At 31.8% G+C, this 26,253-nt stretch overlaps 1 protein-coding gene across 1 annotated transcript in view; it reads left to right on the top strand.

The window, feature by feature from the left end:
- The first annotated feature begins 13,937 nt into the window (after nucleotides 1-13,937).
- Nucleotides 13,938-26,253, top strand: part of sens-2 (zinc finger transcription factor senseless-2) — a 66,302-nt gene continuing 53,986 nt past the window's right edge. The window contains exon 1 of the mRNA XM_090115969.1: nucleotides 13,938-14,070. Within this exon, the coding sequence (XP_089972095.1) occupies nucleotides 13,938-14,070 (133 nt within the window). The remainder of the gene's footprint in view (nucleotides 14,071-26,253) is intronic.

The following is a 26,253-nucleotide window of genomic DNA, read 5'->3' as shown; positions in this document are numbered from 1 at the left end:
TTTGAGATAGGTTGATTTAACTGTAATTTATTATATTTGCTGCTACGGAACCCTTTGTGCGCGAGCCCGACTCGCACTTGGCCGGTTTTATTTAAGTTTTAATTAGTAAAGATGTTTTCTACATGAGTACGGGTATTGAGTATTGCGCTACATATTGCATTTTTCAGTTTGTACGTAGTTTATTAGAAATATATGTGTGATATATTATCTAATTATTATTGTGCTTCTAAGTTCTATTAAATAACATATAATACCAAGTTTACTTTTATTTTAAGTATCTTTATAATCCGGATTCCGGTCAACAAAACTGTTCTCTACAAAATAGAATACCTATATTAAACAAGTACCTACATTGAACGCTCTGAAATTACAAAATTCATGAAAATACTCTTAAAAAACAATACCCTCCTTCGATCAGTCAACAACATTCTAATGATAAATATCTACCAGTATAAAATACATAATAATTCAAAAAACATATCAATAATACCAATCGATTCGTTAACCACATTACCAATTTGTCAATAAGCGATACCATCTTAACCCGTCCCCGGCCACATGGACCGTACGAATTATAGAAAAAATTCAATAACCCTCTAGCGGCCCAGATCGGCAATATCAATGACGTTTAACCCTAAACATAATCAAGCCGAAACTACCTCGGGGACACAGGGACCGCGAAACTGTTGAGTATTTTTTTATTCACCCCCAAAGTTTAAATTTGGGGTCTTTTAGGCCTGAGGGCGTACTATTGTGCTTAAAGTTTGTGTAAATAACGTTACAGGTTTGAAGTGAAACATTTTTTGATAGAATGTGCAATTGGTTAACTTTGTAATTTTAAAAGTAAAGAAAACAACGATATTAATTTAAAAAGAATCTGATATTGCCAACGCACATTTTTAAACGGACAATTTATTTCTTTCTGCGATTTGTGGTAAGTATTTATTTTAATTTCAATGTATTTTTATTAAACTACGATTATAACTATTTACTATCCAAGTTACCATAAAGATTTTAATGCCCATGGGACAACCGTTATGGGTTAACATTTATTTAATAAGCAGAGTGATATCAAAAGTGATAGCAATTATTTTAATCTCACTACCTCACTACAAAATAATAAGTAGACCGATTCAACAATGTAAGCGCTATTCAGCTCAGAACAATCACACATAAACCACTTCTCTATTTATCAAATTTGCAAGATTCATACAAATTTTAACCCGTAACCAACGCACAAAACTTAACCCTTGCAATGACATTTCCCTTCGCTCGAGGCGACCTAAACGAGCCTGTAATTGATAAGTAAAGGAAAAGAAGTACCGCCACATACATATTTATGAGTTGGCGAAATTGCTACGGGACCATGCGAACGGGAGCACTTGCCTGTCTCATTATGCTTTTAGGGTTACTTTGTTATTGCCTCTTTGATGTTGCAATCGCAGTCAAGAACTGTACTGAACCATAGGGTTTTTCTCTACGGAACCCTGAAATTTCGTATGCTGTGTATAACGGAATATTCATAAGCAAAGTTATGGTGGCGGAAGAGTTTATTGTCACTTTTCTACGTCTTTTCGACGATAATCCGTTTCAAGATCTTTATACAGCCGTGGAAGTGTTATTGCTGTTTATTTGCCTGTGTTTTCGAGTTATTTGCATAATTTCTTTGTTTTAGAAAGGAAATGCGGAAGAATAAGCTGATCTATACAGGTAAAGGTACAGGTAACAGTGTAGAAATTTTGGATACATACTTAATTTAAGAAATTTATCAATAACTAGCGGTCCGCCCTGGCTTCGCCCGTGGTACATATTTACGTTTTCTCTACATAAAAACCATCCTCGTACTTCAAGGAATATAATAAAAAAAGAATTATCGAAATCGGTTCAGCCGTTCTCGAGTTATGCGCTTACCAACACATTTTGCGATTCATTTTTATATATAAGAAGATTAGGTATCAAGGAGTTTAATATATTTTCTAGTCTTATTAGCTTATTAAATTATTGATTATACATATTTCACTTACTGCGAAAAGACAGCTGAACTCATTTTCTTTTCCTAAAATAGAAATGCCAGTACTTTTTATATTATTTACTCCTATATATTTCACATTCTTCTTTACTCATCATTATGATATGAGTAACGACATCCGCAGGGTTGCTGGGCAAAACTGGCGACAACGAGCGAATGACCGGACTCAATGGCTTGCCAAGACTGAGGCCTATTACAGCAGTGGACAAACATGGGCTCACAATGATGATGATGATAAAAACTTTTTCAAAAAACGGAAGATTTTTACCTATATCCTCTCTGTCTAATCAGGAAAATGTTGCATACTACACGAAATACGTTTAACTGCAAACCACACATACAAAGTAATCACTTAAATAACTTAGCATAACAATAATTAAGTTCTAGACCGGGTTCAACAACACTTGCCTGGCAGATGACAATCCGCAGACTTCCTGTGATAGTTTTACAGTATTATTTATAAAGTGTCTCTCTTGAATTATGTTTATGCACTTTGCGAAACATATTGTTGATTATAAAACATATTGTGAAGAAGAATTTTTTGATTGATTGACATTTGTTTGGTTGGTAGAATAAACTGGTCTGTTTTGATGAGATTGCGTTGTATTTTATGTAATTATAATGTACTAGCTTATCGCCCGCGGCTTCACCCGCTTTGTCTAAAACCTAATACTAAATATACTAACACCTTCCTCTTGAATCACTCTCTCTATTAAAAAAAAACACATCAAAATCCGTTGCGTACTTTTAAAGATTTAAGCATACAAAGGGACATAGGAAACAGAGAAAGCGACTTTGTTTTATACTATGTAGTGATGAATAAAAGAGAAAAAAATGTTTTGCTTCAATTAAATTTTAAATGAAACATATTGAAAAGAATAACGTAATCACACTCGAACGACCATTAAAAATCTAATTAATAACAGAAGATTTTATACGATTTTATTGCTCACAGAAGTTAAAACGTCTTCAAATCAACAACATGGTTTGCATAAATATAAAACGTAGAGACATGTGGTCTTCAATTCATAAATTCGCATTACATAACCTCTTAACATATGGTGCTGTTAATGAATGAAACTAGTACAGATAATATAATACTATATTAGTACTTACGAATGTAATTGTAACTACGTATTACTAGCTATCCGCAAGCGACTTCGTTTGTATTTGATGCAAGATATCGTACCTACGTACGATTTTCTATGAAAATTACATATTTCAGCCCCTATTTTCCTTATAAAATAAAATAAAAAATAAATAAAATTGTTTTATTTCAGGAAATTTCCCTTCCCATATGCAAGTTACAAATTACAATCAAAATCAAAATAAAATACAAAAAATTAAAAACAATTAGAGCATCATTTATAGCTTTTTCCTAGCTTTATAGGTTTATCCCTAGCATAATATGATGAATGAACTTTGCACCAGTACAGAAGTAAAGGATTGTCATAAAAGTTAGAGACAGCCACCAGAATACTATTACTGGAGCGTCTCATTCTCTCCCAAAAATTTGCGATTCGCGATCTCATTATGGCCATGAAATCCGGGACCCTCGTCTCCAAAAACATAGCATTTTTTAAGCATATACAATTTAATTCCTATATAAGTTCTATTGTTCAGATATAATTAATGCCTAACATATTTTACTAATGGCAAACATTTTTTGTTTTTTTTTCAGAAAAATACTCTCAAAACAATTTAGTACTCATGGGGGATTTCAATGCACAAGTAGGTACCCAAATAACTGGAGAAGAACATATAATAGGGAAATAATATGGGAAAGGTAAAATAAGTAGAAATGGAGAAAAGTTAGTAGAATTCTTGCTTGAGCAAAATTTAACACTTCTTAATTCCATTTTTCGCAAAAGGCTCAACAACAAATGGACATGGATATCTCCAGACGGAAAGGTCAGAAATGAAATTGATTACATAATAACCAACAAAGCGAAGTTATTTAGTGATACGGGAATAGTGAAAAACCTAAACTTTAATACCAACCACCGTATGGTACGTAGCTGTCTCAAAGCAAGTGGTTTAAAGAAGCCTAGACCAAGAGCCGTTCAAAATATTTACTTAACGTGCAAAAAGGGGGATAAATTCGAAACTACAGAAAACTTAATGGAAGTTGTTAACTCAAATATGTCACTAGATGAGAAATACAAAAAAGTAGAAAACAAGCTCAAAGAACAGGCAAGTACAATAGCAAACAAGAAGAAAGAACCCTATTTAAGTGAAACAACTTTAAAACTTATTCAAGACAGAAAGAAACTGATACTTAATAAGAAAGAAAACCAAAAAGAAATCTCCAATCTTAGCAAACAGATCCGCGAAAATATGAGGAAAGATAGAATAAATAGACGACACAAAACCCTGGAAAATTATATTATCAAAACGGGAGGCACAAAAAAAGCACTTAAAGAACTTAGAGAAAAAGGAAAAGAATGGATACCAAAGCTAAGAGACAAAGAACTGCAAGTTACATCTCGTAATAAAATCAAGAGTATAGCGACAAACTATTATCGTTCATTATATTCAAATCAGGCTAACACACAGACGACTGAAATGAGACATGTTCAAATACAACAATACACGACGGAAGCTAATGAAGATATACCAGAAATATTACAATCGGAAGTAGAGAAAGCTATTAAAAGTCAAAAGATGGAAAAATCGCCTGGTCCTGACAAAATTACAAATGAACTGATGAAAGGGACAATCACAGAACTAGTTCCAATACTCACCGGGATCTTTAATGAGATTTTATATACAAGCAGCATTCCAAGCAATTGGGCAGAATCGCACATAATACTTTTGTACAAGAAAGGTGCAAAGGACGATATAGGGAATTACAGGCCAATATCTCTCATTTCGAACGTATATAAAGTTTTCGCTAAAGTTATCCTGGACAGAGTGTCAAACCAACTAGACGAAAACCAACCGATAGAACAGGCTGGTTTCAGAAAAGGATTCAGTACAATTGATCAAATACATACAATTAAACAGCTTATCCAAAAATACAATGAATACAATAAAACTATTTATATGGCATTCATAGATTACTCTAAAGCTTTCGATAGTCTCAAACACGAATCTGTATGGCAAAGCTTAAAAGAGCAGGGAATTCCAAATTTATACATAGACATCATCAAAAACATATATAAGGAAAGTAAAGCTAGTGTCCGACTGGAATCAATGGGAGATGTTTTTCCAATTGAAAGGGGTGTCAGACAGGGTGATCCACTCTCACCAAAGCTGTTTACAGCAGTGCTAGAACAAATGTTCAGGAAACTAGAATGGGAGCATGTGGGACTAAACATAAATGGATCAAGACTGAATAATCTCAGATTTGCTGATGACTTGGTGTTATTAGAAGAAGACCCGCTACTACTGGAATCTATGATACAAACTTTATCAGACAGAGGCAGGGAAGTGGGTCTAGAAATGAACTCTAGTAAAACTAAAGTAATGACGAATTCAACACCCATAGACATAACCATCAATGGACAAAAACTTGAATACGTAGAGGAATATGTGTATCTCGGCCAGATTATATCACCTTATGATCAAATGTCCAAAGAAATAGACAAAAGAATTGCAGCAGGATGGAAGAAATACTGGGCCATGAAAGAAATCATGAAAAGCAAGACTCTGGGAATTAAGATCAAGAAGAAAACATTTGATACCTGCATCCTACCCTGTATAACATACGGCTGCGAAACCTGGGCTCTAACTAAACGCCATAGGGATAAACTAGCAAGTTGTCAAAGAGGTATGGAAAGGAGCATGCTGGGTCTGAAACTAAAAGACAAAGTTAAGAGTACAGACATCAGATATAAAACTAAATTAACAGACATCCTCAAAAGCATAGACCAACTAAAATGGAGATGGACTGGACATATGCTCCGCTGCAAAAAAGAAAAATGGAGCAAACAGGTCACTGTCTGGTACCCTAGGGATGGAGTAAGGAGCCGGGGTCGCAAAGCTAGGAGATGGGAGGACGAATTAAAAATGACCGCAGGGCCCTTTTGGACAAGAGTGGCAGCAGACAGGGTACAATGGAAAGAGTTGGAGGAGGCCTTTGCCGTAAGGCATACCGAAATAAGAGATATTTTATAGTGAAATTTTGTTTTTAGTTTTAAGTAATTTTTATGTTTATAAATACTTATTTATGTCAACTTTTTTCGGAAATAAAGGCTTTATTATTTAAACATTTTTTGTACCTAGTAGTATTCCTAATTCCTGTACCTATGTATTAAGAAGTTCTAGTACACCTACACACGCTACGAAATTTTCCTTGTAGTCAGTTTTAAAACCTAACTCCCTGAAAAGACACATAATATCTTCTATGGGTCCTATCCCCTGAAACAACCCGTATATTTTTCATCATCATCATCATCATCTGCCCATATACGTCACGGGCCTCCTATGAGGGTAATAACAAATATTATCCATCAATGGTTTCTACCCTGTTAACTCACTCTCACCAAAACAAAGATCAAGACGTTCGTGACACATGAGCTCGACAACAAATCATTACGACGGATGTAACAAAAACACTTATCACAGGAAGCTAATCATTGACACATCTGCGGCTCTCATGCGAATTAATTTGATCGCAGACTCGTAGTTGGAACTTGCTTTTTTAATTGCGATTACGCATGTGTAGGAATTGTGGTGGATCTGTTTCATTTAGAGCACGATGTTGAAAACAAATAAATTTTATTTCCTCGTTAGAATTCATATTCCATGAAAATTTTGATGAAACTAAGACTTATCAGGATTAGACCAATTAGTATTAGGTATATCTGTTGAGAGCCCTCTGTCCTTTTCCTCTGCCAGGAACAAAACCCAGGACCTCTGTCTTTATACGCACTTCCAATCTATCCATTAGGTATAACATGACTGAAAGGTATTTCTTCTCTAGTAGGAATAAGTACCTCTATATCACACGAACTCTTCCTCTAAAGGAATAGAATCTACTAAAGTCTGTATCTGCAAACCGCTCTCTAATTAACGTTCGACATTAGCAAAAACCTCCAAAAAAGATGCACAAAACTCAAAGTACGGACTAATTACGCCTTCGCCAAGTTTGTCGCATTACAATGCAAATTGCTTCAACCCTATTTATTTTACCTGTAAATACCGCAAGGGTTTTACGGCCGGGATCATTTAGAACAATAATAATGATTTTATTCTCTCTTCCTTTATTTGGGGAATTATAATGTAGCTTTGTTTTGAATATTAAGGTCATTTCATTAAGCCTTATTTCAGGGTATTTTGTAAAATATAATTTTAGTCAAACACTTTTCTCGTATACGGATTTTTGTTTGCATAATAATTATAAAATGGTTTATTGTCAGATTATAAAATACCCTACATGTAGATTATTTTTTTTATATATCTAGAAATAGTTAAACGAAATAAGATATACAATTACTAGCTGACCCGGTAAACGATATTCTGCCCTCTTATTACTTAGGGGTAAGAATAATAGATGTTGGCCGATTCTCAGATCTACCCAATAGGTAGACAATATTTCACAAGATTCGGTGCAGCAGTTTCGGAGCATTATGGTAATATGCATTGTGACACGAGAATTTGATATATTATAGCTGGTTAAGTAAGGTAAGGTCCTATATTCTTTTATATTTATAAGATATTTCAAAAATAATCATCATCTCTTTTTAAAGAAAAATATTATTTTTTACACTGAATATATATTATAGTTTTTTATAATACCATGCATACACCACACAAGTTTTGTAGTATCACACTATGCTTCTATTTCAGCACTCTATCAAAATTGCTAAGCAAAAAGACCAAAAACTCTGCATGTGCACAAAGAAGCAAAAACAAGCGGAACGTAAAAGCCGTTTGGAATAAAATTTTGAATTAAAAGTAAACATTGGCTGAAGGTAATTCCGCACACCGGTAACTTCAAATGATTTTTGATAGCTACCCGCTTGTTAAACGTTTCTAGAATACGGAGAGGCCACGAAATGTTCATTATCGATATATTTTTATGAATAATTTTAGTTGTAGATACTTCTGTACAAATATTTCTGGACAAATATGGTCATATTCATGATTTTGAAGAAATGATTATCTGACTATCTGTCGCTGATTATCCACAGATCGATATGTATATACGATTTAATTTAAGGAATTTGTACGAATATGTGAATTAATCATAGTATAACTGAAGACATATTTAATTCGTATTAATCGCATCAATCGCTAAAGGCGAATAATAAAGATTCCTTCGTTATTTTCTTGTATGTTTATGATCTACACTTTAAATTCACACAGCACAATTAAACTTATACTGAATTTTTTAAGACAAAATATCTACTTACCTTCATTTCATAATTATTATCACACTAAAATCCGCTCCCGCTTATAAAACCGCCCGTTTAGTGGCCCACCGGTTAATGTTTTGTATTAATTAACTCAGTATAATTAAAGTGGCACGAAATACTGGCTACCTTCATCCACTTTTACAGTACACAATGTTACAGCCATGCTTTGTAAGTAAAGTTTGGGTAAAATGTTAGAAGACGATTTTGCAAATAAGAAATACAGCGTATTGTATGAAAGAACGGGTTTAAAATCTTATAGAGAGCTTTCTTTGAGCTTAATATAAATATTATTAATTTACACGATAGGTACACACTATTTCAATTTTGAAATTAAAGAAAAATTTAAGTAGAGGCCTCTACTTAAATTTTTGTAAGCTGAAAGGATATTCAAAAATGTGATAAAATAATAATAATGGTCTACTTTTATAAGATTTTATATAGGGATAGTATTTGCTGCACAAAACAAGTAGAATACATTAAAATTGATTCATTCTGTAGTCTGTAATAATACTTACATTATTATAATTACTAACACTATCGTTCAAAACGCAGTCGGAGCAAAGTGCTAGTATGTTATAGTACTAGCGGTCCGCCCCGGCTTCGCCCGTGGTACCTACCTATATATTTCGCAATAAAGGCCTATGTTCTTTCTCAGGGTCTAAAGATTGTCTGTGCCAAATTTCATCAAAATCGGTTGAGAGGTTTAAGCGGGAAAGCGTAACAGACAGACAGACAGAAAGAGTTACTTTCGCATTTATAATATTAGTATTACTAGTAGGGATTAGTAGGGATGTAATACATAGAGCAAACAAATAAGGAATTACATTTTTTTTCAGTTTTACAATAAACAAAATCTTATATATAAAATTCTCGTGTCACAATGTTAGTCTGCATACTCCTCCGAAACGGGTGGACCGATTCTCATGAAATTTTCTGTGCATATCGGGTAAGTCTGAGAATCGGCCAACATCTATTTTTCATATGTACCACGGGCGAAGCCGGGGCGGACCGCTAGTATAAGATACTAAACAACCAAATTAATTAAACGCTTACAAAATATAGATTTACAAAAGCATACCCTTAAAAGTTATAGGCAATAGACTTCCAAAGCTAAACCTTTTCACTTCATTTCAACTGCATATTTATACGGCCAGCCGTTTGCTTGATAACGAGCTCCGATGAAACACTGAAATTAATATTAGAGTGATTATTTTATATTGTCGACAATTTTAGTATAAATTAGAACAATTTGTATTCCGTTGTTTAATTGTATGGAGTATTTATGCTAATTTTTTACCTTGGTTTTAGTAAAGTGGAAATTCCTTTTTAGAGATTATATTGTTGATAGTGGGTGTGAATAATTAAAACTTGTTGAGAATTAAAGCGCATAACTTATTTATAATACAAACATACAATATGTATTATATAATTTGAAGTGAAACTTCTTTATCGGGGTTGGAAAAAAATTTAGTGTAACATTTTTTCGTTACGCGTGACATTTTTCCGTTACGCCGCTATCTTTTTCTTATCCCTACCACGTGTGATTCGACGTATTTCTGTAAATTTGTGTATAGTAAATTATTTTTTGAAAAATAAGGTCATAAAGTAGTTTCACTTCTTACGTGTCTACACTAGTACACGCACACATTTTTTATAATACAAACATACAATATGTATTATATAATTTTTTTATCAATGACGCAGATCCTGTAAGATGAAAGATAATCTAGCAACACTTAAATAAAATATGTTTCTTCGGTATAATGCTCTTTAATTTCTAATAAATTATTGACTTTAGTACCTACTATGTATAGATCGGTCAAATCAGGGCTCCTAAACAATGCTCCAAGCTAAACTAAAAATAAATATAAAAACCTATAAAACAACAATTCCTTCCTAATCAATTCAACGCGCGTCAGTTTTACGAGTAAATCCCGAAAATCAGACGATAGCGAAATTACTTTTATTTCCATACGATCCTCAATTTTTGTATCTCCGGATTACAATCGAGGGGTTCCGCATAATGGGATTCGCTGGCTAGATTATACCGGGATTATTTCTCTGTAAAAAATTATTTGCACAGCCCTATTTTTAATGGCACACGCATGGGAAAATGAACTGTAGTATGTTGTTATAAGGTTGAATGTCGCTTGGTGGTGTTGGAGGGAAATTCATTTTGTGATGAATAAAAATATCATATACGACGGCTTTGCTTTATCATTGCGAAGTGGAGGTGTAATTAGTTTTTGGAAAACGTGTCGATGTTCTTATTCTATATTTTTAAAATAAAAATTAATTTTTCATTTCTGTTTGATTATTTTTGTGCATAAACTTTTTATACTTACTTTTTATACCTTATATTAGGTATTGCCTAGGTATTTATTATAATGATTGAATCAGTTCTCATTTTCATCTTTAGAAAATTCCTGTTTTAAAAATACAACAAAAAAAAAAAACTTCAACTAATGTTTTAATGCCTGATAGACAACGATGACCTATGTTACAGGCCTATGTTAATTCATTTTTTTAATGGTAAACCAGAAATCAGACCAGCTAGTTATATTTTAAAACTTTATGAACTTATGGACTACCTGTTGCGTACAAAAAACAAATTTCTTTATAAATAAAACTAAAATAACATTTAATAACACTGGTCTGCAAATAAATCCTCCTTTGAATAAAAATATGATAAACATGGAGATTTTAACATGCTGAATCTAGATCTACTTTCATTTTTTTTGTATCACATCTAATTTTTTTTTTATTGTCGTTTTTAAATACCTCAAAATTTTGTATTGTTTGGTAGTCTCTCTTGCAATAATGCTATTTTATTCGATCTATATGATATTTTTCATCACAAAAACGACTTGAATTTATAAAACTAGAACGAAATCTACTGAAGACATTATTTTTACACTAATTTGTAGAGAATTTATGGGCTTCCGTAGTTCTCATCATGACTCCGCGTCGCTCAGTTCAAAGTAAAGTTTTAAGGTGACGGTTGATGATTTTGTCCTAATATTTTGGTAAAATTTTTATATTGTACTGATAGTTGATACATTGATGAAAATTGGTGTATAATTTCAACCATAAAGCAAAATTGAATCACGTATTATGGATTTTTAAACGACGCAACATTGAAAGCGCGAGTCTTTAGTGTGGTCTCTAAAAGACTGCAAATGCAGGAGCTTAGATAAGACTTAAATTATGAAATTAAGCAGAGTAAAGCTGTAAAAAGAGTATCTGGTGATCACTATGAAATATTTCACCAGAAGTTTGAGAGGAGATACGGAAAAGCTAACTGAAAATATAGTAAAATATAGATAATAAGTTGGCAGCAAAGCTTGCTGATTTTACTTGATCGATTCGTCGCGAAACTCCTCATAAAATATTAAAAGAAAAGAAAACAACTGATTGAAACAATGTAAATAATGTGTAATTACATTCTCTAATAGTTTTTAATGGTTTTTTTGACATTATTTGTAATATTTAAACCTAATTATTAAAATAACGATGTATTCTTAGAACAAAAAATTGGTTTCTTTCAAATTAAATCACAAAAAATCTAGACGTGATACAAATTTTTTAAAACTTAATTTCTGTTCAGAAGTATCACTTCTATAATAATCTTGTGCAAAAATAAGAAGGAGCGCGAAAAAATTTTTTTTTGCAGACCAGTGTAATTATTTAAATATTTAAAAATAAATATAATTCCAGAATAGGACCGCGGAACGGGATTAGCAAGTTGTTTGAGTAATATCAAGACCTACTGTTTGAATTGAGATGGCCTTTGTTTTAAATATTCATTATTATCATTATTTTATACGTGTAACAACCTATTTATTTTAACTTGAAATGTTTCGCAAACAATGGAAGCATTGCTATTACGATTATTATAAATTTAAACACAATTTCCGTTTGTATTACCTGTGCCCCTATTCTTAATAATTTATAATATTTTTCGTTATTAAAATATGAATGAATTTGAGTAAGTATCTAATTGTAACAATGATCGTATTTTTAACCGACTTCAAAAACAGGAGGAGGTCATCAATTCAACCGGTATATTTTTTTTATGTATGTTTAATAGCTATATGCAGGTTCCGGGGTGTGTTACACTGTTATTTAAATTATTATCTTTACTAATATTATAAAGCTGAAGAGTTTGTTTGTTTGAACGCGCTAATCTCAGGAACTACTGGTCCGATTTGAAAAATTCTTTTGGTGTTAGATAGCCCATTTACGAAGAACTAGAAAGGCTATAATAAATCCAGGCGGGTGAAACCGCTAAGCGCAGCTAGTAAAGATTTAAGAGGTTATTAAGTTTGTGAATTTGTAGGGGTGATCTCTTGTACCTATGCAGAATTAAGTTAAAAAAAATATTTTACCAGTAGAAAGAGACGTTATCTGTGTTTCATAACCCATAGACTATATTTACTTAAGTTTTATCCCGAGCCAACACGGGCGGAGCCAGGATGAGCTGCTAGTATCTAATACATAGATAAATTTATAATAGGTATTTGTTATGCAGGTACCTAATATATGCGTAGATTATTTAACTTATTATCTTCCACATAAAAATTAGCGTAATAGATTTGATAGATATTTTTTCCAACTATGGTTAGGAAGGTTTTCTTAAGCTGAATAGGATAAATAATTATTTATAAGCCTGTAGGTATTCGATTTTGCGTTACCTACACGTATCAATGAAAATTTGCAATTATCTAGAAGAAAATATATATTTAAATTAAAACCAACAACTGTATACAAAAAATAAATCAAATAGGTATTCAAATATTTTGAAATCCAATTTGCAAAAAAAGTTAAATAAATTGCAAATGCATTATGCATCCAAACCACAATAGTTACTTACCTACCTACTAGGTATTTGAACGAGCAATGTAGTATAATTTTATTTTTTTTTTATGAATAATCATGTAGTTGGTAGGTAGGTATAGGTACGAAGGTAATTAAAAAAAAATCTTCTTGCTATGATTTTATTAAAATATTTTTCCTAACCACATAACAATAACAACATTATTAATTTAAATACGCAATCATCGTCATAAAAATAATCATATTGTTACATAAAATTCATAACATATCATAAAGACGGTATTATGAAAGCTGACGTCACTGATATCCACCGATACGTCGATAATCCACGGCTTTACTCAATAAAAACATAATCAACTACACCCATGAAAACCTAATACAAGGCGTATTTATGAAATTTCTCTCGCATCGTTGGAACAATAAAATCTATCAGGAATCATATTATTGTGTTACCTATACAAAGTGATTGTCACGCGTCGCGCGGTGGGGTACGCAGGCGGGGCCTAGTGTTCCACGCCCTCCGCGAGCGATAAGGTTCAAATCTCTATACGAATTGTGAAGATATTCGGCTCTACTGAACAGATAGTCTGTGCACGGAGTGTGCCGTAGCCTTAATACATACTCGCGGCCCGCGCCGGTCGCACGCTCCGTGACAGTTCCATTTTTTAAAAGTGGCGGTTATGTTTTGACGTTTTGATTTTTTTTTTCGAATGACAATGGAAATTAGTGCTATGGCACCGATGCCTTTGGACTTCTCTATGGTGAGAAATGTTTCGCCCGGTTTGCGGGAGGAATCGCCGAAACCGATCTCTAATAGTGCGTTTCGTGTCGTCACTCCGAAGGGTAAGTGATAATATTTGTTTGTAAATATTTCAACACGTCATGTAAAATTTTCGGGTTATGAAACGTATGAAATTGCGCGGTAAAATAATGAAATAAACGTCAGTGATGGTTACTCATAGATTATAGATTTGTTATTTTGGAAGTAGAGAATAAATAATTCTTATAAGAATATTTTTATACACGGCCAGATAAATATGTTCTCTACCATGTATTTATTTTATTACATAGGTATTATTCACATGTAACCGAACAACTGTTTCATTTATTATTATTACCCTCCACACAATACTTAATTATTTTTAACACATAATTGACAAAGTCAAATCTACAAATTTATTTTCTATCTGCCTAGACACTTAACTTAAGTAGTCTGTGACTTAAGTCAAATTTCCTATCCGTAGAAGAATAAAATTAATTTTTAATGAAAGTTCAGAAGCAGGTTTTCATTCATTTTTTAAAAGTACCTATCTATCTACTTATTTAATTTCATATCTATAAGCTTAATTATTACCTAGCTAGCAGACGGAATATTTTTTATAGATTATTTCAGCGGTTAGTCCAATAAAAAAATAAAATTTTCAGTTCGCCCCACTAACTTTTTAATAGGTATTAGCGTGTTAAACCAAACATATAAACAAACACTTACCTATTTTATTATTTCAGTTTAGACATTAAAATTGGTAGGTAGAGCCTTGGTAAAGCAGAACAATATGGGCATTTAATTTCTTTCAAAAACGCACATTATTTTTCAGCTAACAAAATATAATTCCTTATTGAATAAAATTTTAATTAAATTGTTTGTATGGACCCATGATAATACTTAACAAGCTCAGCTTCTTAGGCTTTAGGAGTAAGGAGTGTGTGAGTTATGTACCTAGGTATATAAAAAATTGCTTATAATTTAGCGCTTAAAAATGATGTCGCTTTCTGTTGGTGAAATAATAAATTATTATGAAAGCCAGAATACTGGAATATTACAGAATGATTAATTCTTTATTTAAGGGACATAGGTACTATAAACAACACAACATCAAAAAAAACTGTAAAACTGGCTATTAAATATTAAAATTGTAAACTGTTATACAAGCATGATTAAAAAATACGCATGTAAGTATGTAATGTAAAAAAAAATAAGTAATAATTCATACTTTTTTAAAGAATAGAAATAAAATCGATCACGAGACGGGATTTGAAGCCGCGTCTTCTGTCTTACCTAAGCGACAAAAAATTTTATTTTTAAAAATTTCGAAACCTTACAATATAACTTAAATATCATATTCAAGTTATAAGTGCCCTGGCATTTTTTGGATTCAAATTATTCCTCAGCCTTGGTTGTCGTGAATTGTGTTGATAAAAAAATCAAGAGTCGAATCCCAACAAAATGAATATTAGATATTACAAACGATTACAAACGATTATTATCGATTACAACACCTCTATCATGTCTATAACTATGGTTATTTAGCCCTATTCCTTCTGGTCAAATTTCAGCTCCATGCCTCAAAGCGCATTCTGATTGGTCAAAGTATCCAGTTCAAAGGAATGAAATTTTAATTTTCAATTCTCCCCGATCAGTGGGTTTTGCGTTTTTTACTTTCACTGAATAATCAACTTTAATTGAACTTTGATAAGGATTATGTCTGAGCGATTTGGGGTGGAAAGCTCTTTTTGCTTTGTGCCTTCATAAAAAGCGGAGTTTTTGTGTTTGATTTTATGAGTATTGTGGATCTATGCAATGTCTGTTTTTAAATTATAAACAATAATTGCTATTTTAAATGTATTGTTTCTTGATATTTAAAATATTACAAGCTATTATCCGTACTAATATTATAAATGCGAAAGTAACTCTGTCTGTCTGTCTGTTACTCAATCACGCCTAAACTACTCAACCAATTTGCATGAAATTTGGTATGGAGATATTCTGATAACCGAGAAAGGACATAGGCTACCTTTTATTGCGAAATATGTACCACGGGCGAAGCCGGGGCGGACCTCTAGTCATAGGTATTATAAATTTAATCAAATCGTTCCATTAACATTTCCTTGCCAAAATGCATTCATTTGGTTAGTTTTTCTTATTACCTACAAATATACCATTTAATGTCTGTATAAAATACAGATTATTTAGTCTGACTCTACCTATTATGAATTACTTGAAAACAAGCAATTTTGCAGATGTAGAATGTTGCAATCGTGTTGCAATGTATTGATAAAACTTATCCGTAAATTCCGTAACCTATATATAACTTAGGAAGGAACAATGTTTAATAACTCCATCTAAATAGTTATTTTAAATGTTTGAAAATAATCAACAAGAGAAAAATGAAATGAACTAAAAAGCTCCTAAGTTCACCTACTCTAATGCTATCGATTTATTTTTATTGTTTTACTTTATTTATTAGACTCTAATAACTCTAATAATTAGAGTAAACAGGTACATCTAGAGAAGCGCGCTCCATCTTAGGCCACATCTCAGCTTACCATCAGGCGAGAATGTGGACAACCGCTCCCCTATTGTACAATAAAAAAAAAATATTATGAAGTTACATCTTTACCGGGATGCGATTTACCTTACCTAGAAACACAAATATATAACTCTATCAAATATCATTTCAAATGTGTATCAAATCTATTACTTAGGTATATCTATATTGCACAATAGTGTCAAAAATCAAGTAGAGCGCCACTCTACAACACTTGTCTACAAAACTATCACGTTTTAAAACATCCACTACCGGTTAGCATTGAAAAGTAATGATCCAAAAGGCACGCGTTACCCCAACAATAAACATAATGATAATCCACCCCTCCGTTTAGCATTGATCTGAATTGTATGGAGTGCGTTAGGTTTTTTTTTATTTTTTTGAGTTTTTTGTAGGAAAAAATGTAGGATAGAATTGGTCATTGGTCAAGGTTAATTTATGTATTAATTCTATGGGTTGATGAGTAACAATTTTATGAATATAGCAGGTTAAATTGCATTTGTGTATTAAAAGTTTTTAAATTACTTAACCCCGCGATTTTTGATTGCTCCATTCCAATTGGACGTACATATTATTTTTTACAGCTATATGGATATATATTTTTATACGATGGTAGGTAAACTTTAAATCTTATTTTAGTAAAAATACAATGCAATTTGCAAAACAGAGAAAAACTTTATTTAATAAAAAATAGATAGAGTTCACTTTTATGCACCATTATAAAGTGTGATAGATAGTTCAGAGAGCCTATTACAGTATTAAGGAATATATATATATGGACGATAAAAACCCATGGAGGGTTGTCGCGTAAAAACCACAGGACAGTTCTTTGGCATATCACTATAAATTATGATGTTACTTATGAATTAAGTAATTTGTACTTAAAATTAAATTGTAAAACTGACATGATTAAAAAGAGCAACTATGGAGTTTCTTGCCGATTCTTCTCCGTAGATACTGCTTTCCGAATCGGTGGTAAATGTTAAAAATATGTACCTATGACGTTTCAAAAGTGCTTCTAGAAGAAGTCTAATTGAATAAATAAATGATTGAGTTTGAGTTTGAGTTTGATATTTACTATTAAAAACTCCACATCCGATAAAGATTTAAGGTGTATTTATTACATGTTATTATTTTACAATCAAAGTAACATACAAGCGTAAAGTCTAAAAATATGATTAATTATATTACAATTTTACACCTTCTCTTAATAATTATTTTTAATATTTAATGGATCTAGACCAAAATCTTGCCAGCAAAAAATGGGAGCATTTTAAAGGTCCAATTACCTTTTTATCTATTTAGGTTCACACGAAACCAAGAGAAGTCTACATTACCTTCATATAACATAAAGCTACAAAAAAAGGGTATCTTATAAATAATAAAATCAAAAACACAATTAATATTATATCATACGTGTATAATCCCGATTGCTAATAATTTGGTACGAGACATCTGATCCCAAATAATCCGATTTGTCTGATCGAACACTCCCGGCCTTTATCAAGTTTGTCCATTATTTCTGCGAGCTACCGCTAACATTGATTTTTAATGGTATTGAATATTTATTTTTGTAGTAGGTATATAGATATTATTATTTAGTGATTAAAGATAAGCCTGATTTACGAGAAATTTGTACAGATAATTGGATTGGGCGATTTATTTTAAATTAAAAATGCGTTTCTAACTTGAATTTTATTGAGTAGGTAGTTATGTAACTCCGTTTTGTTTGTATTTTTGTTAACATGTTGTTACTAAATTCTATGTACGCTTTGGTATTATTACTGTAAGTACAAAGAATGATTCTGTTCAAAAAAATAATAAATAAAAATGACTACTTTTATAAGGTACACAGTACACAAAGCGAAAATTTATCTAATAGGTATGGATGTTTCACTGTGACAAATAAATATAATCTATCCATGTTAATTTCAATTAGCTTGTCCAATTTTTATTTTAAGGCACAATATAGATAGGTATCAACCTCTATGGAGAAAGATAACATTATTTCGAGAGGAGAATTTCTAGAACATTCTTCACACGATTCAAAGCTCACCCGTTCTAAATAATTATACCAATACCTATTTTAAGCTAATTAACATACAAATGTATGCATCCAGCCCGCTCATCTCTGATTTGTACGGAACCATCCATCAATGTATGGAAATCCAATTTGTTCACATTCGGCAGCTAGACGGGCCCTTAAATCGATTATAGGGTACGCGCCTACGCCTAGGTTTTTGAACTATCCTAGGTGTGTGTGTATACCTAAATCTTTATTTGATGTTATTAGGAATCTATAGGGGATAATTATTTAGTAGATGTTATTTTTTTATTTCAATATATCTTGTGTATGGAATAGTGTACTATGTACCTACTCATTTCTAATTGGACTTTGGACGACAAATTAAAGTTACAACCTATAAACACGCCAGTAATATTTTACAATGTAAAGAATAGTAATATATCTTTCTTATATATAAAAATGAATCGCAAAATGTGTTGGTAAGCGCATAACTCGAGAACGGCTGAACCGATTTCGATAATTCTTTTTTTATTATATTCCTTGATGTACGAGGATGGTTCTTATGCAAAGAAAACGTAAATATTATGTCCATCGTAAATATACCTACGTTTAAAATTTATTTTTATCTGATTGTTTCATATAATTCTTGAATTACTTTTTCATGTATTTTCAGGTAGGAAACCATTACCTACATTATTTTGTAGGCGCAACTGACAATACTTAAAGACTTCTCACCGTCACAGTATTACAATATTTCTGTGTCTTCGTTAACAGCACCGTAATATAAATTTCAATTCTTACATAAATCTCATGAATAATTTCTCTCATTGTCATCTATTACACCATCACGCAAAAGTTCGCAGTTTGCACATGTGGCGCGACAAAACGACGACATTAAAATCGCATGTCCTTGGCAACATCCTACATCCGCTTCTCACAGTCGCGGCCAATCTTGACGCGCGATGGCATTAATCACACCGTAGCGTAATTATTATTTAATATTATTATTTATTATGTGTTTATTTAGTTGATATAATTCTTGTGTTGTTAAAATTTGCGGTTTCTAAATTGGCAATTGATTAGTTATGCATAATAATTGTAATTAATACAATGATTCATGATTCTCAAACGGACATTTTATTTAGGTCAAATCCAAAGAACCTATAAGTAAATAAATAAAATATTATCTACGCACTGAAAAAAAATCAATACCTACTTTAAGTTAGATAATAATTTTTAACCTATATTCAAAGTGCATAATTACTTCTAAATTGCCTGCAAGAGTTCTTCATTACTATAATGGGGCACACGTGTCGCAAATCCCGGGTACGAAACCCAAATTAAATATTAATGGACCCTTTGACTGTCCACGGGATGATTAGCTGATTATGGCGGATTTTTTGGAATTGTTTAACTGATTAAAGCGATGATTTGGAGGGAAGTGACGGTTAATTTGGTACAAAGATTGCGAATATGGTAAGCATTAGTAGTTATGTTTATTTTTTTTTTGGTTTTAATAAGAACGTCTTACACTTAAAGTCTTATCATTTGTGTGACATTATAATAAAGGTTTTTTCGCAATTGTTTCATATTTTCCATCGAGTTAAATATCTACTACCTACCTACCTACCTAATTAATTTTTGTTACACGTGTGTAAAATGTCGTGTCCATAGACAACCATATAATCGAAAATAGGAAAAGATAATCCAATTGATTTTCCAAAATTTAATTTTTTTTTTCATTTCATCTGCAATCAGCGGTTTTCGCTATAAGCGGATGTGTTGTCAGGCAAAGTTTGGCATGTAGAGCGAGCCCTCCAGTGAGGACAACTGCTCTTCAAGTAATAAAGTTAGATTATATCTTTCCTTTTAAGGCGATTGTGGTAGGACAAAATTAATTTAAATGTAAAAATACAGGGTGCATTTATAATAGATACCCAAAATCCATCTAGAAAGATCTAAACCCACAAAACCCGAACACTTACACAACATTTCATTAGTCACTCATAAGCCGCTGACCCGCGGATCTAAATCTTAACCCTATTAGAATCTTCCTGTACAAATTGTTGAGAAACAGCCGGCTAGTACAAAGGCGGCGACTTCTGACCAATGATCAAATGATGGAAATCATTGGACGGACATGTTGTTGATTTAGTTTGATCGATTTGCGCTTATTTTGTGTGGGGAATTTGGAGTGACAGAATTTCTGTTCATTTTTTATTATTGTAATTTTTTTTAGTCATTTTCTACAACAGTCTAATCAAAACGATTCAATTGTTGTAGAAAGTCTGATTTGGATATTATATTCACACAATATAAAAAAAAATCAACAAAAATGAATAAAGTTTTCGTTTTGGCAAAAAAATGATGTTTTTGGTGATTAATAAAAATATGCAATCAATACAATATTTGCCTTGTCACTTGCATCACTATAGCACAATAGTATCCTCATGAAAAAAAAATATTTTATAGTTTAATGGTAGTCATAATAAATGTGTTGTTTTTATTATTTTCAAAGACAAAGACGGTAATGGGATTAATAACGACTCTGGCCTCAATTGCATGCAGTCCCACGGGATTTGGTTTCAACAAAGATTTTATTGGCAAACCGTGACCTTATACGTACTTATGGCCCTTGATAAAAATACACTCATTATAATTTAGATTAATCGCATAAGACTAAATTCGTTCAGAGAAGAAATGAAAACGGAAAGATAGGAATTAACTATTTTGTATTAGTTCGACTACCTACTTAGGTTCTTAATTATGACGTGTAAAGATAAATAAATAAACGATACAGACAAAATTTATTCAAACAAAATTTAAAAATAAATAGATATCTATGAGTTTATAAAAAAATAAAAAACTTCAACAATATTACACATTCACAAGTTATATTAATACTAGAGGTCCGCCCCGGCTTCGCCCGTGGTACATATTTCGCAATAAAAGGTAGCCTATGTCCTTTCTCGGGTATCAAAATATCTCCATACCAAATTTCATGCAAATTAGTTCAGTAGTTTAGGCGTGATTGAGTAACAGACAGACAGACAGAGTTACTTTCGCATTTATAATATTAGTATGGATGTATATAGAACAAATTTAAAATCTCTCTAAACATACGTATATGTTTTAAATAACAAAATATATACGATAAAACATAGATATCGTATAGAAATATACCTAATCATTATAAACGTAGATTGATCGCTCCATGACTCACTGCAGCTCGACCGCCGAATCGCGGTATTTGTCCAACTAGCGAAGCTTAGTAAAAATACTCAGACAATTGCGTCCAATTTAAATTCTGCCCTGAGAAAACATTCAATCCCGTACAATTAACACCTCTTAACCCGTTCCGACGTTCGCACGACAATCAGTGAGACAGAAATTAGCTGTTCCTAGTTTTTTGGTGCTAGGACTAGGGGTCAAAGTTCAGTTTCAGACTTCGATGGTCTTATTAGAGTTGTTTGAAAAATTGTACCGTCTTCAGCTAAATTGTACCGACGTTCGCACGACAATCATCATACTGAAATTCGTTGTGCCTAGTTTTTTGGTGCTAGCTCTAAGGGTGAAAGTCCAATTCAGACTGAAAAGTCTTATTGGACCAATTAGGAACTAAACCCTAATTTGATAATGAAAAATTGTACATGTGCAATCTTAATCTTCAGCTAAATGGTAGCGACGTTCGCACGACAATGAGAGGACTGTGAATTAATCGTTCTTAGTTTTTTGGTACTAGATGTGTGTTATCGTGCTATTATTTTATAAGAGAGCGATATTATAGTTATAAAGTACCAATGAAGACAATTCCTGTGATTTCCCTTTTACCTGAAACTGAGAATTATGTAACTACTAGGTAAATTAGTAGCTACGTTTAGGTAACTGGGTGTAAAGACCTACTAGCCCACTATTACCAAAACTTACGTTTGTAATTACAAAAAATGCCCGACCTATTTCGGCCCATCGCAACGTTCACACATCCATGAATGAACCACGATTTAATTTAACTAGATCTTAGATCAATTAAACTAGCAGATGACAAACAGTGAGTAATCATGCGTGGGCGGCGTGATTCCGTGGGAATCGGCCTAGATCGTTTATTAGACGTGGGCTAGACGGATGGATTTAGTCACAAAATCATTGTTTTTGTGATTCATGTGATGATTTTGAAATTTATGTAGCTGGAGAAAAGCGGTTGGCAAAGGTAAACAAAGTTATCTGAAAATGTGTATTTTTTTTTTTTAATTTTTCAATCCAAAATATATTTGTTTACTAGGTATATTTAAATTAATAAAGTGTACCTTAATAACCAAGTTCGTAATTTTATAAGTTATGACGTCAATTGATCAACATAATATCAGAGAATAAGATCTCAGATATGAAAATGATATTTTACTATGAACTATTTTTTGATCTACATTACAAAAAATTCTTAGAATTATTCTGAACAATGTTTTTTTTTTTAATATAATTTATGCAATAAAAAATTTTAAATTTGAATTTGATTTATAAACTTAACTAGTTATAGCATTCAATTTTTTTATATGTGACAGAAGTTATTTCGTTCTCTAATCAGTTATGCGTACTTTACAAAAACTAAAAATGTCCGCGCTCCATCCAGGAAATACAACCAACAGCAACCGTTGAATTACAAATTAAAACCTATGCCTATATACATAGCTAATTAGCAGCTTCCTCTATTAGTGTTCACAGAAAAGATTAGACGATATTAATTAAAACATTGTTTTAACAAATGTTTGAAATATCCCGCGCGGAAGGCGTAACCTCTTGCTGACCCTAAATTCTTCAAAATAACCGACTTTTGTATTGAATAAGGATCTTAGTGTTTTATACAATCATTCGTAGACTGCGTGTCACCAAGATAACAAAATGCGAGCGATTTTGACTCTTATGTTAAATGATATATGGGTAAGAATTGTGTGCTGTATTAATAGGTTCTTCGAAATGATAATGCTCGGTTATTGTTATTTGATCAATGGAGCTTTTCAAGTTAACTCGGTGCATGATAAGCGGTGAATTTAGACGATTTTATAATACAAATCATATTTTTTGAATTGTATTGTATTCTATACTTCGATTGTTATTAATTATTACAATTCAACATGTCATTTCAATATTTCACTTACAATTTTTTTTTAAATGACAAAATTTTTTACGTTGACGATTTAAAAAAGAGGATTCTATTATCGCTACGTGCTCTTTAAACATTTATGTGCAAAAGTATTAAAATGCACATATAAAAAATCGTATAATTACTTCAAAAACTACTAAAATTGGTTCACTATGTAACCACGTGGTATATCAATAAAATAATGACTACTGACCTATCCAACATTCTAAGAACACTAATCCTATGAAAACTTCCGTTGAAGTCTAGCTTATTAGTGGTCGCTTGTGAAGATGCCCAGTTGCCCACCCAGGGCGTAATTCGATCTGCACTAAATTGATCATTAATATTTGGTTAGTATATAGGTTTCTTGTGTTTTCTGAATGCCCTCTGTTTTATTTATTTCAATTCAATTTATTAGAGTAACGATTCGATCAATATTATTAATTTTAATTACATACTTTATTGCATTTGTATAAAAATGTAACACTCATTGTTTAAATAAATAAGTGAATCAGTTTTGGTTTAAATACTGCTAAAATTTATTCATTTGTCGACTTCTGGAATAGAAAAATTTAACGTAAATCGTTATATTATTATTTAAAAATGCATAAAGAAATGCATAAAGAGTGTTTTGAATTATGATATTGTATTGTGCAATCTACGAATTATAAAAATGCAACAATTGCCGCTCCATGCAATATTTGTTCTAGTATCATGTTCCATCAGAATATCTGATCGATTCTACATCGATTTATAAAACGATTTTGAACTTTACAACAATAGTTATAAATATCAAATTCGCGAATCAATAGAACACAGGGTCAGATAAGAATAATTGCATTTATAATGTAATTACATTCCGTTCTTACTAATGCGAAATATTATCAATTGCTAAGGGATTACAAAGTAAGTTGTAGATAATTTTACTGAATGGCGCTTTTTCGTTGATGACATAATTATTTAGTCATATATCTAGATTCTAGAGTTCTCAATCAGCGTAGATCTATAGCTATGTATATATTTATATGTATGTTCTTACATAGGAATTTATAATTCAAGAATGGCTAAACTAAAACTTAAAGGGTGAATTTCACTGTAAGTAAAACCGATAGACTAGTTTAATAAAAGCACTAACAAATTTATAAAAGATCAGACGACATTATTATGATGAAAAAAGACTCCGCCACAATAATTGTGATCAAGTGTAGTAATTGAATGATAGCGCAGCGGGAGTTACCGAGGGCGCCGGCCGTGGCGCCGGTGTTGTACTAGTTGTTCATGCGGTTTGCCTTGTGATCTGGAAATATTTTATAGGTTATTAGTATTGAAAAATGGTGTAGATTAACAGTAGTAAATGGTTAGCATTATAGTTTTATTGTTCGCTAGTTAGAGCAAGTAGCATGACTAGTTTTATTAAATAGCGTGTACCTTTGCACTACCGATGCATCTTATTCATAATATGAAGAATATCATTCAAGTTGACACACATTTCATTTCTACTCAAACTAAAACATTTATTTATTCAATTAGGCTTCTTATAAAAGCAGTTTTGAATCGTCATATATCTTAAATTTACCACCGATTTGGAAAGCATATTTTTTATTTGTAATAGGGAAAGAATCGCTAATATAAAAAAAATATCTTTTCTCTATTCAATCATGGGTTTTTACTTTTTACAATATCAGATTTTCACTTAAAGCTTGCATTGTTTAAAAGGTAAATTGACACTAAAAATTGTATTTCTTGGGTTTTTATTATCTAAATACCAAATATGAGTGAGATTGATACGATACAATGCTAGACGATAAATAAAAGAGCGACGGTGAAGAAAAAGAGAGACGACAATTTTAATTAAGCAATTTATCAAATAGAATTTTAAACTAACAATGGTACAAGTACCTACTATAGAATTATACATTCTGTTTTAATTCCTATTAAAGACAAAAAAATTTGATGAATGGCTGAATTCTTTCATAATCTGTGTTCCTCATTAATTATTAATACTAGATATAATTTCAGATAAATTGATAAAAATACGATTTATTTTCATTTCCATTAGCATTTTGACAAAGGAAAGTTCTTTACAGTTTTGGATTATATCTTTTGATATCATGTTAATTATGATTCATGAAGATTTTATCAATATTACTTTGTTTACATATTTATTATTTTCTCAATTAAAAGTGTTGTTGATTTCACTATTATATCCACTCTATTATTATTTTCATGCTTCTCTATCCTTATATTGAGATTCTCTACCAGCGAAGCAAAAGTTTCCTAGTCAAATAGAAAAAGGAGAGTAAAGATTTTGCAAATGCCGTTTTTTACTCATCCACCACTTTTCATAAAGATATTGACAAAACCGCCTTTACCAATTTTTATATTATTTTCATATGTATTTGCATTCGATCGTTTCTTCCATTCGACAATGAATAATTACTTTTTTGTATGTACCTCAAAACTGCCGCACCCCCCACCTCGTTCACAGGAAGCAATATCACAATTGGCTCAACTGCGCCCGGACGACGGTCGGTCATTGA

Source organism: Colias eurytheme, chromosome 2 (genome assembly GCF_061535395.1).
Source record: "Colias eurytheme isolate Ceu_HAF_F1 chromosome 2, ilColEury1 Martin Lab GWU primary, whole genome shotgun sequence".
Classification (NCBI taxonomy): domain Eukaryota; kingdom Metazoa; phylum Arthropoda; class Insecta; order Lepidoptera; family Pieridae; genus Colias; species Colias eurytheme.
The sequence above is the reverse complement of the archived record's forward strand: the minus strand, read 5'-3'. Positions and strand labels throughout refer to the sequence as shown.